The following is an 18,347-nucleotide window of genomic DNA, read 5'->3' as shown; positions in this document are numbered from 1 at the left end:
GTTCAGTCTCAGCAGAAGGTGACACTTTCATGGAGCATTTAGGGCAACGAAGCTGGTGAGGGGGCTGGAAAACAAATCGTATGAGGAGCGGCTGAGGGAGTTGGGACTGTTTAGTATGAGGAAGAGGAGGCTGAGGGGAGACCTCATCACTCTCTACAACTTTGTGTAAAGGACACTGTAGAGAGGTTGGTGCTGGTCTCTTCTCACAGGTAATTAGTGACAGAACAAGAGGGAATGGCTTCAAGCTCCAACAGGGGAGGTTTAGACTGAACATTAGGAAAGAATTTTTCACCAAAAGAGTGATAGGGCATTGGAACAGGCTGCCCAGGGAGGTGGTGGAGTCACTATCCCTGGATGTGTTTAAGGGCTGTTTAGATGCAGTGCTAAGGGACATGGTGTAGGGGAGGACTTTGTAGAGTAGAGTAGATGGTTGGACTCGATGATCCCAAGGGTCTCTTCCAACCTAGATGATTCTATGATAAGCCCAGCTAAACTCTTGCTGGGGCTACCTCGGGTTTGCTGCAGGTTGCAAGGATGCCTGTGGACTCTTAAAGTGCTTCAGCTGGTCAGTGGTAACTTCTTAATGCTATGTTAAGCTGCTGTTCCAATCTTCGAGCCCTACAACTGGCATAACTGTGTTCATACCAGGGGCTGCAGCAACAGTTTGCATTAAAAAAAAAAGAAAAATATACAGCCGAAGTGACTGTTTGCATAGCTGCTTACGGTTAAAAAAGAGAAAAGTTTGTGCCTGTCAGCACTGAAATGTATGTTTTCCTGACTGTTCTCTTGTGATAACTTCTAATATTTATTGGATCAAGCTTGGTTCCCACAAGAACTCAAAATAGTTGTCTGGATTTGAAGCGACGCGGCCTTCCTGGGCTGGCATGGCTGCCGGGCAGCACAGCTCGCTCCCATGGCTTCTGGGCAACTTGGAATTCCTCCGGCCCGACCCCTTTCCCCTGAGAGAGTTCAAAATAGGTATGGCAGGGGAAGGGGCTGGCAGGGGTCACTTTAAGTGGAAACAGCTCTGTTTAAAGTACAGCTAGATTCAGCTGAACGCGGAGTTTTTTTGCTCCCTGCCTCAAAATGTTGGAAAAGTTAAAAGTTCACTCGCAGCCCTCAAGAGCCTGGTTTTCTGGGAATTTAAAAAAAAAAAAGTCAGGTGAATTTAATCCAAGAGGGTCAGCGGTTCATTAAAGCACCTAGAGGTGGTGACCTTCACTGTGATGCATGAAGACACTGTGAAGACAGTCTTATCTTCAAGTCTAGTCTCTATGAGACACTGCTTTCCTGTGAGCATGACTATTGTTTACAACATTTGGGTTTTTTCTCTCTTCTCCTTGAATGTGGTCCAGATACTGAAACGTTTATTCGTGGCATTTGTTGTGCTTGTGCCCTATCACCTGGTCACTTTAAGTTTAATGGGTATTTGCACTGAGAAGCCTGCTTTTATATTTTCTTTAACGGTGATTTCTTTGGAACACGGCTCATTTCTGACCTTGGGACCAAAATTGCTGAAGAGGATGCCAACTATTTAGGATAAAGCCTGCCTAAAGATTTCTCTAAGCCTTTAGAGATACCTGCTACCGACTGCACAGCTAGGGTGACATGACCAAGTGAGTCAAAAATGTATTTACGAATATTGCATCGGGGCTCTAACTAGACGTTTTGTCAGCTGATATCTCCTAAGCGTGGCGTGGAAGATTCATTTCACCTAACTTTGGGCACCTAAAAACCCGTCGCTTAAATCCGAGCCAGGCACAGAGGTTCCTTTATAGCCCAAGCAGAAAGAGAGGCGCCTCCGGGGCATAGCCAAGCTGGCTGAAAATGCCTGGCTTGGAGGTGTCAGCCTCTCCGGGAGTGACAGGGGAGCCTGGACAACTGTGTCCCCATCGGGGGGCTGACAGATGAGATGAGCCCTGGCCTGGCTACACGCTCGGCAAGGAAAAAGGGGAGCTGAGGTTCGGCATGCGGTCTTCGCTGCGGTTTTATTTCTGGTCCTGCTTTTTAATTGTCAGGATTATCTTCTAGCTCATCATTCAGGCGAGGAGTCGCTCCCGGCCGACAGACCTGATTGACAAGGGCCTGATGCATGAAATTTGGTGGCTCGAGACCTGGGGGTGCCTGAGCTGTGCCCTTCTGCTGGGGATGATCCTGCGGCAGCGAGAGGGCTTGCAGGGCTGCTGACAAGAGAAATATTTTGTCGGCAGCTGCAGTGCTTCTCCCTCCAGTCCTCCTCCCCCCCTCCGCCTCGGCATTTACATCATATCTCTGGAAATGAGAGTACAAATAGCTCAGTGAAGTGGGCAGAATTACTACACGCAGCATGTGCTTAATCATCTATCGGGAGATGTTAGCTCTCTCAGTAGCTTTCATTTTCTCTTAATGAAGAGGAATAAAGCTTTTTTTTCTCTTTCTAGGGATGGATTATTGCCATAATCCTCTCTTATATGCTTGCAGGCAAGAATACCTGCCTGCAGAACTGGAGCTTTCTTTGTACAGCTCTACCCCTGCGTGCCACGAGGCTGTGTGGAGGAGAGTCTTCTCTTGCTATCTTCCAAAGCAAAGCATGGATGGAGGCAAGGGCAAAGGTCTAGGTGAGGGAATGTTGTCTCTGGGCCATCACTGGCATGAAGATGTTAATGCTGACGAGTCTGTAGGGACACCAGCTCCCTCCTGTGCCCTGTAAGAGGAACCATACTTTGAAGCACCACAATTTTGGCTCATGCCTGGTGGTGTTTCTCTCCTCTCACCTTGGGCACGGCCTGGACTAATGGACTCCTCGAGACATCCAGGTTTGATTTGTTTCCTCAGCAGTATGGTGTTTCTCTCCTCTCACCTTGGGCACGGCCTGGACTAATGGACTCCTCGAGACATCCAGATTTTCTTTGTTTCCTCAGCAGTAGAGGTTTCCTGGTGTTCCCATCACCTCCTGCTCGTGTGTTTGGAGGCAACCTTAGGCCACGATGGCAGTTGTGGAGCTGCAGAGTTGTCACAGCAGCCTAGAGCTAGAGCATGTTACTCAGGACGGTTTCCTGGTGTTCCCATCACCCCCTGGTCGTGTGTTTGGAGGCAACCTTAGGCCATGATGGCATTTGTGGAGCTGCAGAAGTTGTCACAGCGGGCCAGCTCGCAAGCAAAGTGGACCAAAGGTTTTCCTCCCTGGGCTTATGTTTGCTACCCCTTGGTTTGGCCAACGCAAATGTTTGCACAGTCACGTTGTAAACTAAATTGCTGAAATAATGCTCTTACAAATAATCTTCACAAAAGGCTATTGTTACCTGTTTCATTTCAGTGCTGGGGTGCTGCAGTGCGTCATCCCGCCAGAAACCTTTGATAAATGCCCGCTGTGCGTGAAGCATAAACCTTGGAATAACTGAAACAGTTGGAAAAGGAATCGGAGTGGGGAAGAGAGGAGACTTGACCGTGTGCTACCCAAAAGTCCTCCTTATTTTTTTGTCTTGCAGAAAGGTCTGGCTGCAGCCTTAGCAACAGTGCTGGGGAGCTCAGCGTTGGCTGAATTTAACTTGGAGCAAAATACCCGCTCGGGGGGAGGGAAGTGTGAAGGCAAACTGGAAGGAAGATGCTTGGGTCATAAGGGAAGTGTGTGGTGAAAAGATATCACTTCAATCCTCAGATGAAACTAGATGTTGCTGTGTTGGCCGCGGGGAGACTGTTAATGTGCGGCTCTGGAGGGGTCAGGAGTGTGATTATTTAAGGATATCAGTGCATGTTTAATCTCCTCGGGGCTTATCTGCTCCTGTTCAGTGCTGCTGCTGATTGCTTCTTCAGACAAATAGCTCTAATATTCCACCAATACCTGCGAGGAGCAAACCCTTCTAAAATGGAAAAATCACTCTTCCCGTTCAGTCCGCTCTGAACTTCATAAAACTATTTAAACCAAAATGTAATGTTCTTTGTATAATTTAAACCTGCCCAGAGTGTCTGAAAGCGCTTCCTTTTAGAAGCGGAGGTTGTTCCAGCGTAAAAGAACAAAATAATAGCTATTCCAGAGTTGTCTGAAAAGTACAAGAAGTTCTCAGCTCGGCAGTAGCGCTGCTCGGCCCCGTCCAAGTGGTGGATGGATTGAAAAGTGGTTTTTGATCGCTCTTTAACTCCGCTGCCGTGGGTTTTCATGGCTTTGCTATTGGAAAGCTGAGACTGCTAGAATTCCTAATTGTATACCAATGTTGCAAACGGTGATGATGATGCTGCCAGAAAGTTATTGCAGCTTTCTAAACCGCCTTTCCAGAGAGCATTTTTTTTTGCTCTCTATATAATTACGGCTGTAAGTATCCCGCTTCCTTTTGTGCATTCCTGGCAGCAATAGCATTAATGAACTCGCATTAATGACGGAGAAGCAGTCTGCAGACTTGAACTCCATGCAGGAGTTCACTGGCCCCATTTTCCTCTCTGCCCATTGAAGTACTGAGTTCTTCTGTCTTGCTTTTAGATATTTAAAATGTCTGTCAATAGGGTTTTTTCTTCAAGTAAGGCTTTTACCCTGGAGCTTTTCAAGATAAGGAACCATGACAAGCGCTGCAGTAAGTGCCCTTAGTCAGATTTTGTTTGCACAGTGCTTGGGAGGCCTCTTATAGTGGCCAAGGCCTCTGGATATTGTAGAAGTGGAAATATTAACTCCAGTAAGTTGAAAATCCAGAGGCTCTTTTTTTTTTTTTTTTTTTTCCCCTGCAGAAATGCTTTAAATTAAAATTCAAAAGACTCTTTATGGAGCTTTTCTGCTCTTGTCGTTCAAAACAGGATTCACCAGCACGTCTCGCTCGTTTGGGGCAAGGCTTTTAACACAGTTCATGTTGCTGTAATATTCACCATCTTAGTACTTAACTGGTGCAACTGGTTTATATTTAAGAACAGCTTGCTCTGAAAACAGAAAAAAAAAAGAAAAAAAAAAAAGAAGGGGGGGTGTTGAAAATCAGAGGGGAAGGAAACACAGAATTGCTGCCCAGTCTGAAGAATGTATTTTGGAACTTTAAAAAGTTAAGAGAACTGCCAGATCAAAGCTTTTCTGCAGTTTCCTGGATAAGTCATCAAAAATAAGTTAAAAAAAAAAAAAAAAGAGTGCAGACTGTCGAATGATGCTGACTAGGCGGTACGGATTTACAGTAAAAAGGGAGAAAAATGTTTCAAATAACATTAATGGGAAGTTGCTCTAACCTGATGAGTGAAGCTTTTCTGTGCTTTATCCTCCAGTCTGACTAATGGGAATCTATTCTAGCATGGCCTTTGTGGATGTCTTTTGGATTATTGTTGACTCCAAAATCTCTTTTATGGCTTCTCTACCCCCCTCCTCGAAAAAAAATTGCAAAAGTCAACACAAAAAAAAAAGGTCTCTGGAGAAGATAAATAATAAAAAGATGCTTAAGAAGCAACACGGTACTTGACAGAAACATTTTTTTTTGATAAATTGATTTAAGATGAGGTGTTTTAGCTCCTGTTTACCCCTCTCTTCTGAACTTTGAAACGTTTCCAGCTCAGAAATGGGATCATCAACCTTGCAATTAAATTTTGAGAATAAATTTGGCCAAATGCTTGCTGAGGTTGCTTCATCCCTAGCCTTGTCCTGTGCTGGTGAGAGGATCCTGATGTTTATTCAAGGAAGGCGGTGAACAATGACTTGTTTCCGTAGTCTGGCTTCAATGTGAAACAATTGAGCCTACCCACTTGCCTTTATCAATATGTTATCTACTAAATTACCCAAACTTCCTCTATTAAGATTATTGGGGCCCTATCTCCTCCCCTTGCTATGTTGCCGGACAGGTTTTGTGCTTAGGACTTCCCCTGCCTCTCTCAGTGTTGGTAGCTGGTTTTCTCAGCCTGTTTGCAGGCCAACTTGAAAATACAAATGACACGTGGTCTTTTAAGGTTAAAATATTTCATAGCTAATCTCTCTCTGGGTCATCAGCATGGCAATCTCTATTTTAACAGGCTCTGGAAAGATTTACTCTTGGCAAGATTGGCAGTATCATCATTTGCTGGTAAGCAGCCTGGAACATTCATTTCTTGAAGCAAACAGAGGGTACCAAAACAGAAGTGTTTGTTCTTTCTGTACAGTCTCAACGAGATTGTCCTTCCCTTGCTTTTAGATTGGAGAGATTTGCTTTGCCAGAGTGTTGCCGCAACATTTTGCATCTCGAAAATTATTTTTGTGTGTTCACGTAATCGCCTTCATAAGCCCAAAGTTCTGAATCACTTTGAAATAGGCTTCAGAGTTACATGAATCAGCTGGCTATAATTAACACTTTCTGCTCGTCTTGAGCCTGGTAAGATAAGGCAAGAGTCTGTATCTGCTCATCCTGTCTTAAACGAGGAAATTATGCTGGAGACAGTCTATCAAGAAGAATCTTTTTCAATGAGGTGACTGAACGTGACTTTAGTTGGGTTGCTTGGGTGGCACAGCAGAGATACCTATAGATGTTCCTACAACTAGGCTGGGCTGTTTCAACAGCTTTGCAGTAAACACAGTAATTAACTATACCCAACTGTTGGCACCAGCGTGATACTTTATTTTGCTGTCTTCGGGTACCAAAACAATTGCATCCAGGCCACTCTGCACTTGTTTCAATTAATCCTACAGTGTTTTGAGCAATGATCAACAGTTGCAGTTGCTCTGTCACACAGCTCTGCTTTTTCTTCTGTTGCGTTGGGAGATGTGTTAGGTAACACTTCCAGGATTGCTCTTACGGTCGTTGCTGACCTTTAATTCACCAGCGTTGGCTCCAGAGTCTTGAAAAACCTTCATGAGAGATGCCCATCTGAACACTGCAATCATGAGTCATCCCTTTACACGTCATGCTCGTGGTAGTCATGCAGGTGACTAAATTTGGCTTTGTAGTTTTGAAGAGCTTTGTAGCAGGCAGAGCAGAAATTCAGGCAATTCTGCAGACAATCAACCCAATGATCTTCGTTTCAATGGTGCCTCATCAAGGCTCAGTGAGCAAGCAGTGACTGGAGAGGGGACACCAGGAGATGTGATGAAGCTTTGAGATCATAGAATGATAGAATGGTTTGGGTTGAAAGGGACCTTAAAGATCATTTGGTTCCAAACCTCTGCCCTGGGCAGGGGACACCTCCCACTAGACCAGGTTGTTCCAAGTCCCATCCCTTGAACCCCTCCAGGGATGAGGATCTTCCCACCAAATTGAGATTTTTATGAGGTATAAGCAAGTACTTTTGGCTACAGCAGCCTTTCAAAAAACTCAAATTTAAAGGTATTGTATAACTATTATCATGTCTTCTTACTCTCATAGGTTTAAAGCAACCACTGCACATTTCCACTTACTGCCCAACGTGTTTTATTCCTATTAAACAGATGTTCTAATAAGGTTTTCATCCAAAGCAGTGCTTTATTTTGGCACGTGCATTGTAAGGCATGTACCTTGTGGGATTGCAGCATTTCAGAAGCTGCTCAAGCTGGGGTGGGATTCATGTAGCTAAATGCATGAGATACCTCCCACTCTGGCCTCCCCACTGTCCTTGAAAAAGGCTTTTCTTGGTCTCTCCTAGGAACCTGCCTGGTGGCATCTTTCAAAAAACAACCTGCAGAGATGATCACACATCTCTGTGTGACATTAACCCCTCTACTGCTCAGCAACAAGACTACCCAGCCACTATTCTTTCATGAAAAGGGGAAATGATCACATATGAGGGTGTTAACTTGGAAACCTTGACATTTTAGAACGACTTTTAGGGGTTCAGAAATCTACAGGAAGCTTTTTTTTTCCAGCTGTCCACAAGAGCTGGAGAGAAATTTCTCCACCTTAGACTCCATCATCTAAACTTTCTCCCTTGGTCACTCAGCTGTGGGGAGAAATGCAGGTAATACCTCCCACAAAAGGCATGTTATATAGAAATATCTGCCCCAGGTTCCCTTCAGTCATCCAAACACCCAACACAGATCTTCTTGACAGGCTGAGAGAGTTGGGGGGGTTCAGCCTGAAGAAGAGAAGGCTCCAAGGAGACCTTAGAGCCCCTTCCAGTCCCTAAAGGGTCTCCAGGAAAGCTGGGGAGGGACTCTTGCTCAGTGAGTGAAGCCGTAGGATGAGGGGAAAGGGTTTCAAACTGCTTATACCCCATAAAATCTCCATTTGGTGGGAAGATGAGTGCATTAATACAAACAGGCTAAATTCCTACTTTTTCTCAATGGCAGCCTCGTACCTGCAGTCCCCTTGGTCCCCACGGGCAGAGGGACACAACCCGAGGTGCACCCAGGACCTCAGACGATGTAGCTGGGGCAGCTACAAGCAGCCCACATCCATACTGGGATGACTGGGAGTTACTCTGAACACTTTGCGAGCCTCGTGTGGCTTCCAGGCCACAATTTGGCTGCCTCTGGTGTCAGAAATCAAAATTCATGGAATAAAATTGTGCTCCTGCTTCCCAGCATGAAACCTCCCGCCTGTCTTAGACACTGAGGCTCAGTCCGTTCTGGGGAGCTCTTTATAGCTGCTCAGGGCACAGCTTGCAAACCATTAATTATCTCTTTGCTCTTCTATCTGTAGTCAGGGAAGGTTTAATCAAACACATAAATTTTGGTCTGAGCAGCCCAGCAGGTTAGATGTTGGGATTATACAGTAAGAATTTTTCTTTCTCGTGAGAAAAACATGACTCTATTTTAAATTTCAAAGAAATCCGATGCTCATTCCCAGATTTTCCTCCCAAGCGGTATGTACCCTTATAAATCCCAAAGAATGTTCCCTTCCAGAAGTTTCTTCTCCCTCTAGCAAGCGGTGTACTGGTATGCAGCTCTTGGAAATGCCACTTTCCTTTCTGGAGCAGTGTCACAGACACAGTGATTGTATTAAAAGGTTTGGACTGATCCTAAGGCACCTGAAGGTCTTGTGGTCCGAAGAAAAGTTTCATCTGGTTTTACATAAGTCTAAATTGGTGCCTATGGGACTTTTAAACAAGCTTTTAAAAATATATTCATATATTTTATAAATTTTAGGTATTTATTTTAGATATCTATATATTTAGATAGCTACGTCTATGTGTGTATATATACCAGAGATGGCATATTTACTGTTCTAACCACTTTGAACCCTTGACAATGATCCCACATCCTGGTTTTCCACTGCAGATGCTTCTTGCTTAGCATTTGCACTACTTACATGGCAGCTGCCTTGCTCAAACCCTTGGAGCTGGTGAAATGCACCCTAAACAGGTCCCCAGGGGACTCCAGTGACCCCAGAAGCTGCAGACAAGTGATGTTCCTCTTCTGTAGGACCTACTGAGGTGGCTGAACAGCTCTCACTCCCTGTCTACACCAAAGTATATAATTTTCTGCTAAAGCTGCTTTGAGAAATGTGCAAAGAGTGTGTGGCAGCCACATTCCTTCACCACCAGTGGGGAGGGAAGAGGAGATGCCCTTCTTGCACCTGGTGGTTTTGTCTTTTTGATACCAGACGCCAATTTCTTGAGTCAACCCAAAAACATAATCTGCAACGTGGACACTGGTCCTTACTGGAGTGAGGAGCACAGAACCAGCTCAGGCATTCAGCAGATCATAGATTTCTTGAAGTAAAATAGTGTTGCTGGTATTAACAGATGTTAAGCAAAGGGTCAGCACAGAAATGTATTTTCAGAGGAGAATTACTAATTAGCTCACCTTTGCAGTCTACATCTGCTGCATAAAATGTTTGCCTCTTGTATTCCTTCACATCTTGCTTCCAATAAGGTACACTTTATATAACATTTACCTTGTTGTTCTGCATTGGCTGGTAGAATTGCAAAAGCATTTTCTGGGTGGGTTGACTTATATTTTCCAAATACTGATCCAGAACACCCCACCCTGCACAAACCTTTCACAGACAAATGCTTTTTTCTCTTCCGATACGGAGCGCTGCTGACGTTAAATACTACTAATACCCTCTGAGATGAATTTTCAGCAGTGCTGGAGTGCGAGTCGCTTGAAAGTCAGAAGGATTTGCATTCCTATATTATTTCCAGGTTTTTTATAATCCTCTGGGATCTCAGTACGGAGAAGAAAGGTGCAGCTGGTGAGGAGATGCCTTTTCTGTCTGAGTTTGTGACAGCGAGGGGGAAATCTCCCCATTAGGCGATACAGCTGGCTGCCTTTGAAAAAAAAATAAGTGTGTGGCCCGTTTGGGACTAAAATTCTACACGCAGAAACCCAATGACAGACAAAAATGTTTCTCCATACTATGGCCAGAATAAGCTTTAAAAAATTGTTGCTGGAAACATACCTTAAGTCCACCAGACAGTGAAAGTTGGAACGTAACTTGTTTGCTTAACTCGGTGCTAGTACAATAAATGACTTGCATAAGGCAATTCGTTTACCATTGTTCAAAGAGCAAGGATTATACAAACGGTCTATTGTGTGGAGGGCTTTCTGGTGGTTTAACTTTCTTGGATCAGGAATGACTTAATGAAAGACCACAACTCAATTCCTGCTTGTAATTTTATGGGAAACTACAAGGCTGCATTGTCAAAGGTACAGTTTGTTGCCTCCTTTCATTTCAGCTTCATTAACCTTGGAAAACGAGGCCACAATATTGTTATTTATTATTATTATTATTATTGTTGTATCCTTCTTCTTGGTCAGCTTGGCAGGTTTGTGGTCAAAAAGAGATTTTCCTCCAGACCAGCCTGCAGGGCCCAGTGAGAGGTTTTTGCCCCCCTCCGTAGCACGGAGCCGTTTGTTGTAGCAAACTGGGATTTTTAATCTAACACCTGCAATGGTGGTGGGAAATACTGGCCAAACTTTTGGTCTCTCCTTCCCAAAGACTGTGCTACATCATTGTCTTTGCAGCTTTTGTGCAAGGAGTTGAAGATGTACGATACCATCAAAGCTGTGGAAAACGTATGCAATTTATTAATTGCTACATTATTCACCTTATTCCTTTTTTTCTGCTCCCAGGTACCCTCTCAGACGAGGCAGCTCTTTCATTTTTCTGACTCCAGGACCACATTGGGACTTCACCCTGGTGAGTTCAAACAACTGGTGGGTGCATATTGCAAAAGCATGGAAACAAAAGCAGGAATTCAGAGATGAAGGTTCCTCTGCCTGGAAGAGAAAGAAAATCAACACATTCTTCTCTACCTGGCTCGATGTTTTCAGAGCCACTGAGGGCTCTGAGCTTTAGCTGGAGGGTGCTTTTTGCACACAGGGATTAAGCAAAGGCAGGATATCCGGGACACCGTGGTTTCTTTATAAACTTCTTAATTTGTGATTGTCTCAGCAATCCTGCTAACTAAGCTGCCAATGCAACAGGCTAGATGTAAAACATGGTGTAGAAGTAAACCTTTATTTTTAGTTCTTTTTTTTTTTCCTAAAATGCAAAAATCTGTATTTTATTTGGTAGAAACTACCTAGAGCAAATGCATGGCCTAACTGCTGTAAGCCTTGTATTTTTCTCTCCGTGCTTTAACATGCATCCCTCACTCAAGAAGTGGTTCACATCCAGCCTCTAGAGCTGGTAGATGAAGTAGGTAGAGAGCAAGAAGGTCTCTACCTGCAAGTCCCTGAAAGGAGGTTGTAGCAAGGGGGAGGTCCATCTCTTCTCCCAAGAAGCAGGCGATAGGACAAGAGGAAAAGGCCTCAAGTTGCACCAGGGGAGGTTTAGGATGGATATTAGGAAAAATTTCTGCACTGAAAAGGTTATTAATCCTTGGAAGAGGCTGCCCAGGGCAGTGGTGGAGTCATCATCCCTGGAGGGATTTAAAAGCTGGGTAGATGTGGTGCTTAGAGATATGGTTTGGTGGTGGGTTTTGTCACTGTTAGGCTGATGGTTGGACTCGATGATCTGAAAGGTCCCTTCCAACCCAGGCAATTCCATGATTCAGGCTGGATATTAGGAAAAATTTTTTCACTGAAAGGGTTCTCAGGCATTGGAATGGGCTGCCCAGGGAGGTGGTTGAGGCACCATCCCTGGAGGTGTTCAAAAGACGGGTTGATGTAGTGCTGGGAGGTATGGTTTAGTGATGATGCTCCTTGTTTGTTGTGTGGGTGTCTATTTTTGTCAGTCAGGTTGATGGTTGGACAAGATGATCTTTAAGGTCCCTTCCAACCTAGAAGATTCTGTGATTCTGTGATTCTGTGATTCTACGAGGATGCACCACTCTGCAGAGTGGTTCAGAGGACCTACACTGGCTTTGTGTTCTGAATTTCTGCTTCATGACGTCTGTCCCGCTTCATGCACCACAGATTTCAAGGCGATTAGTCAGCTGAAGGAGGTGCACAGTGCCTGGTCTTGTGTACATAAATCTTGTCTTATCTTAAAACTTCATTTTCATGAGCTGCCTAAGCCGATTTGCCCCGCCCCCCCACTGCCCCCTGGAAATGGGGATGCTCTCCTCAGCCAGCAAACTGATCTGGCTGAAAAACTTCCCTTCCCAAAAAGAAAACAAAGAGTTTTGGGATGAGCTGATCCAGCTGACCGCACAAACTGTACGAATGCATGTGGTGGCACGAGGAAGGGCGTGAGAATGGGTCTGGAGGTGGGGAAAAAGACAGGATTAACTTTTAGGAAGGAAATCCCATCACAAATCAGCTGGAGCTTCTTGTGAAAGCGTTGAGACAGAACTTCGCTGGCTGCGCCTTGATCACAGAATCACAGAATCTTCTAGGTTGGAAGGGACCTTAAAGATCATCTTGTCCAACCATCAACCTGACTGACAAAAATAGACACCCACACAACAAACAAGGAGCATCATCACTAAACCATACCTCCCAGCACTACATCAACCCGGCTTTTGAACACCTCCAGGGATGGGGCCTCAACCACCTCCCTGGGCAGCCCATTCCAATGTCTGAGAACCCTTTCAGTGAAAAAATTTTTCCTAATATCCAGCCTGAACCTACCCGATCCAGCCTGAACCTACCCAAAATGGGCAGCCATGTGCAATTTTGAGGCTGCACAACCACCAGTCCAGGGTGGGAGAGGATTAAACAAAACCATAATCTCTTGTAGATTTTTCTTTTCCCTAATTTTTAGAAACTTTCATCTGGTGACTGCAGCTACATTAAACATATACATTTGAATATTACAAAACCCTAGAAATTATATTCTTTCAAGTTTGAAAAATATTGTGCTCTAACATCACAAATTAAAAGCATCTTGACCGAATTTCAAGTCATTCCTGTTCTTTGCAGGTTTTTTAATCTGCTTTTATTTGGCTATACACATATTTAGCTGAACTCCCAATCACAGTTAGAATGTATTGCATGTCATGACAGACAACAAAAGACAAAGCAACTGCTTTTTGAAGGACTTAATTGCTTATTTGCATTCTCCATCATGTCCCTCATCAACCTTGTCCACTGCTTCTTCTCCCTTCAAGCCCGAGTAGCTACATTTGGAGCTACAGATGGTGGGTACCTCTGAACTCCAGCCCTTTTCTGGACATCCAAGCTTTCCTGTGACTTGTTAGAGGTTACTCTTTGACTGGTAGACCTAACACTGGAAGAGAAGCAAATATAGGAGAGAAAGACTAACAAAGGAAAGGGCATAGCTGTGCAGTTTGCTTGCCCAGTAGACATATCCTTGACACGTGGCCGGGGACCAGGTCTCAACTTAGAGGCTCTGCCAACATAATTAGGCTGACATACGTTGACCAGAGCGCTGCAATTTGGCAGCAGCCCCTTGGCAATCAAGAACTCTTACTTTTCTTGGTGTCTCATGTGCTGGACTAAGTGTGTCACATAAGAGGGTCTTTTTTTTGCCTCATGACCACCAAGAACTCATATGCCAGTTGCAAATAGCATCTTTTCATGCCTTAGTTTGTGCAGCTGTTTGGCCAAAAGTCTGCAAAATGTACCTGGCCTGAGCCTCAGGGGAAGCAAGTAACTCAGCCAAGTGTCCTTTTCGTGCCTGCAGAGGCGGGGTGGGTTTAAAGAGAAGGACTAGTACGTGTTCTGCATAATTCTAAGAAAAAACTACTGTAGTTTGGCTTAAAACACCCTTTTGGATGGCTTCTGACTGGAAGCAAGGTTACTCATGGTCTGTTTTCCTTTCTTCCTTTTCATTAAGGAGGATTCGTTTATGGGAAACAGGCGCTTGATCTTTGTTGATTTAACGGTCCTTGATGCACATTCCTCACCTGAAACCTTATTGGTGTTTTATGACTTCAGGTGGGCAATAAGCAGCAAAAACCAGACTGATCCCCAAAGAACGAAATATCCTGGTTTTAGGCAAAAGCCCTTAGTGGGAGAGAGGAAAAATAGATGACTAGAATTGTTTTCAAATTGAAAAACAGCGCTTTCTTAAGAAGCGATCCCGGAGCTTTCATTAGAATCCTTGAAATATAATTAACATTCATGCACATGGTGTTGTTTGGGTCTTTCTAAAATAAAGTCACAAAATATTTAGATTTCCCCTCCTGATTAGCATTTTTTTTTTTTTATGCTTCTCCTTTACAATCCCTCTTTGAGAGCCTAAATCGGGTCTCACGGTTTTTTTTTTTTTTATGCTTCTCTTTGAGAGCCTAAATCGGGTCTCACAGTTTTTACAGTTTAATAACTTTCGTCGAAGTAACTTTTTCCACATGACTTGAGTTTCATGAGAAGGTTAAGGTATCGGGTCTCTGATCGTGACCGTCTCAAAAAATGTGAGAAACCGGTACCGTAGCGATTGCTTTTCTATCGTGTGGCTTTAAACGCCCAGATTTGAGCAGTCTAAAGAGGCCGTTTTCTTGGAATCTATTTCTTTTCTGGCACCGGAGAGGGAACGATACAGCTGGCTCCGGAGTGAAATGTCTAAGTTTTTGTATGAAACTATATTGGGCAAAGGAAATGGGGCCCAGCCAATGCAATACTTATTGCATAAGTCTAGCCAGTTTAAAAACAAAACTTTGGCCTTCCTTTCGTGTCTGGGCTTTGGTCTGGAGCTGTATGTTAAAGATGTTAATGTACTTGACTCCATAAGGAACGAATAATATTCAGACCGAAAAGGCGTGGTGTCTTTTTCTTTATGGCAAATTTTCTTCTGTTAAATAGATGCTAATATCCTTGACTTACATATGGGAAAAATAATCCGCGGACCAAAAAGGTGTGGTTATGGCAGCCTTTTATTGCGGGGTTTGATAAATAACCAACCCTGAATATTTTACTAAACCTAAAAGAACAAATGTCTGCATTTGCATGTGTTCTCCAGCCTGCCAAAGGTCTGTTCAAAAAGCATGGAGTGTGCTGGGACATTAATTCAGTGTCAGTGCTATAAGTATGGTAAGACATAACGTCTAATGTGAGAATTTGTGCTCTGGATTTAGCAAGCCTCAGTGAAAGGACTCACGTGACAGAGTCAGTATCTTGTCTTTGCAAATATAGAAAAAACCAAAACAAAACAGAAAAACTTAAATCCTTGGGGAACATTGTACTTGAATCCACTTCTGTAGCTCGTTTGAGTAGCTGAGAAAAAAAAACACAGCACCAAAACCCAAAATATAAGAAACTAGTGAGTACAATTCTGTAATATCTCACCATTATGTGTGTGTATTTAATAGTTAAAGGGTAGAGGCAGCATAAAAACCATCATGTGAAAGCACTAGCAAACAGGAGAACAGGTTTCCTAGAACCCTCCGGGGAAGCTGGACATCCCCTCAACAAGCATCACATTTTCAAAGGAGCCATTGAAACTAGGCTGGTCAGCATTTAAAAATAATTTGAATGACAACTTGTATTCCAACATTTTAAATACGCTTACAATGATGACAAACCTCTATTAAAGGCGAAACTTTTAATTTATAGGAATATATTATTAAATTCTAAGAAAACAGGAATTACCTATTTGCTCCTGACAGAAGGTCAAGCTGCTGTGCCACCATCCAGCGAGACTTGGACAGGCTGGAGAGTTGGGCAGAGAGGAACCTTATGAAAATCTACAAGGGCAAGTGTAGGGTGCTGCACCTGGGGAGGAATAACCCCCAGCACCAGGACAGGTTGGGGGTGACCTGCTGGAGAGCAGCTCTGAGGAGAAGGATTTGGTAGCCTGGTGCACAAGTTGACCATAAGCCAGCAATGTGCCCTTGTGGCCAAGAAGGCCAATGGTCTCCTGGGGGGCATCAGGAAGAGCATGACCAGCAGGTCAAGGGAGGTTATCATGCCCCTCTGCTCTGATGAGGCCCCAGCTGGAGCACTGGGTCCAGTTCTGGGCTCCCCAGTTCAAGAAGGACAGGGAACTGCTGGAGTGGGGAAAGCAGAGGCTACAAAGATGATGAAGGGGCCTAGAGCATCTCTCTGCTGAGGAAAGGCTGAGGGACTTGGGTCTTTTTAGTCTGGAGGAGAGAAGACTGAGGGGGGATCTGACCAATGCCTAGAAATCCTTCAAGGGTGGATGTGAGGAGGATGGGGCCAGTCTTTTTTCAGTGGTGCCCAGTGACAGGATAAGAGGGAGCGGGCACAAACTTGAACATGGGAAGTTCCATCTCACCATGAGGAGGAACTTCTTTCCTGTGAGGGTGGCAGAGCCCTGGAAGAGGCTGCCCAGGGAGGTGGTGGAGTCTCCTTGTCGGGTGACTTCCAAACCCTGCCTGGACACGTTCCTGTGCAACCTGCTCTGTGTGCCCCTGCTCTGGCAGGGGGTTGGACTAGATGATCTCCAGAGGTCCGTTCCAACCCCATATCGTTCTGTGATTCTGTGCTGGACTGTTAGAGCATAAAACTGAAATTTGCTGAACTTCAGAGTGGACTTGGGGTAGTACTTCCCTCTGCAGCTGCAGAGAAGGTGTTTCCCTCATTTCACCTAGTTCAACATCTACTCTCTTAAACTGATAAACAACATGTAGGCCAATATAAAAATACAAAATAGTTTCTTTTCGTTTTCCTCTCTACTTAATGAAGTGGAAGAGGATGAACTTGAGTCATTCTGAAATGTCAAAGGACAAGGGTCAAACACAGGATGAAAATCAACTACTTGTTTCATGGGTGACCAAACAATTTGTGCTCGTGACCCAGGTTTTTTTTCCACACCGGGTGATTTGCAGGCTGGCACAGTCAAACAGGATGAGCCCACAATTGGTTTTCCGTTATCTGAGTAATGAAAAAAAAATGATGTAGAAGCCCAGATAGTACAGAAATAGTGGGAGGTATCAGGAAGCTCAGTGCAGATGGCTTTGATCGTTGTTCCACTGCCTTGTGCTCTTCTTTAGAAAGGAAAATAGCTGAGAGCTGCATGGCCAAAAGCCTCATCTTTATTCTACAAAAATGCTTATTCTTTTAGTCCGTTGCATTCCTAGCAGGGATACTTCAGCCACAGCTGTCTACTGGCCATGCCCAAATTAATGAATTAAATAAAAAATGCCCTCAGGTACACACATTCAGCTGTTTAGAGAACAGCACTATAAAACAAATCCCTGATACACAGTAAAAATCATAGAATCATCAAGAATCCCCTGAATCGAATAAATTTGGGTGTTGGAGGGTAGCTGAGGAGCAGGAACGACCAACCTAGTGCAAAACTGCTTTATGCAGTATCTCCTGGTATCTCCTGGTGTCCCCTGGAGACCTCAGCTCCTGATAGTCACCGAGTCTGACCCTCTTAGTACAAAACTCTTTCAAAAACCCCAACTTTATTGCTGGATTGCTGACCTCAGAAACCACAAAAAATGTTTCATTGAACTAAATGAATCTCAAATAATTTCACAGTGGTAACCGCTGCATTCTGTCCTGCGACGGAGATTTCCTGCCGAAGACTTTACTCACAACCACAATTATGGGAGTGCAGAGAAATAAGTTTATAGGAATATAATTTATAGAATCAGAGGACGGTTCACATTGGAAGGGACCTTAAAGATCATCCAGTTCCAACCCCCCTGCCCTGGGCAGGGACACCTCCCACCACACCAGGTTGCTCAGAGCTTATTCCAACCTGGCCTTGAACCCCTCCAGGGATGGGGCAGCCACAGCTTCTCTGGCCAACCTGGGCCAGGCTCTCACCACCCTCACAGTGAAAAATTTCTTCCTAATATCTCATCTAAATCTCTCCTCTTTCAGTTTAAAACCATTCCCCTTTGTCCTATCACTCCCTGACCAAGAGTTCCTTCCCATCTCTCCCTAGTCCTTTAGGGACTAAAAGGCTCCTATAAGGTCTCCCTGGAGCCTTCTCTTCTCCAGACTGATATTTATAGGTATTGATCAGGTGACAAACCTCATGAAACAGCATAAATCTGCTTTGCATTTGTTTTCAGCCTTTAATTTTTGAGTTATTACAGTTAGCTGGGAGGTCTAAGAAAGAAAATCATAGAATCATAGAATCATTGAGGTTGGAAGAGACCCTTGGGATCATCGAGTCCAACCATCTACCCTACTCTACAAAGTCCTCCCCTACACCATGTCCCTTAGCACTGCATCTAAACGTCCCTTAAACACATCC

The 18,347-nt window shown here is 44.3% G+C and overlaps 1 protein-coding gene across 1 annotated transcript in view; it reads left to right on the top strand.

Annotated features, from left to right (window-relative positions):
- NET1 (neuroepithelial cell transforming 1) overlaps positions 1-18,347 on the top strand; it is a 65,813-nt gene that overhangs the window by 19,153 nt on the left and 28,313 nt on the right. Inside the window, exon 2 of the mRNA XM_014961003.1 lies at positions 10,898-10,964. Coding sequence (XP_014816489.1) covers positions 10,898-10,964 — 67 coding nt within the window. The remainder of the gene's footprint in view (positions 1-10,897; positions 10,965-18,347) is intronic.

Source organism: Calidris pugnax, unplaced genomic scaffold (genome assembly GCF_001431845.1).
Source record: "Calidris pugnax isolate Ruff unplaced genomic scaffold, ASM143184v1 scaffold289, whole genome shotgun sequence".
In the NCBI taxonomy this organism is placed as follows: Eukaryota; Metazoa; Chordata; class Aves; order Charadriiformes; family Scolopacidae; genus Calidris; species Calidris pugnax.
The sequence above is the reverse complement of the archived record's forward strand: the minus strand, read 5'-3'. Positions and strand labels throughout refer to the sequence as shown.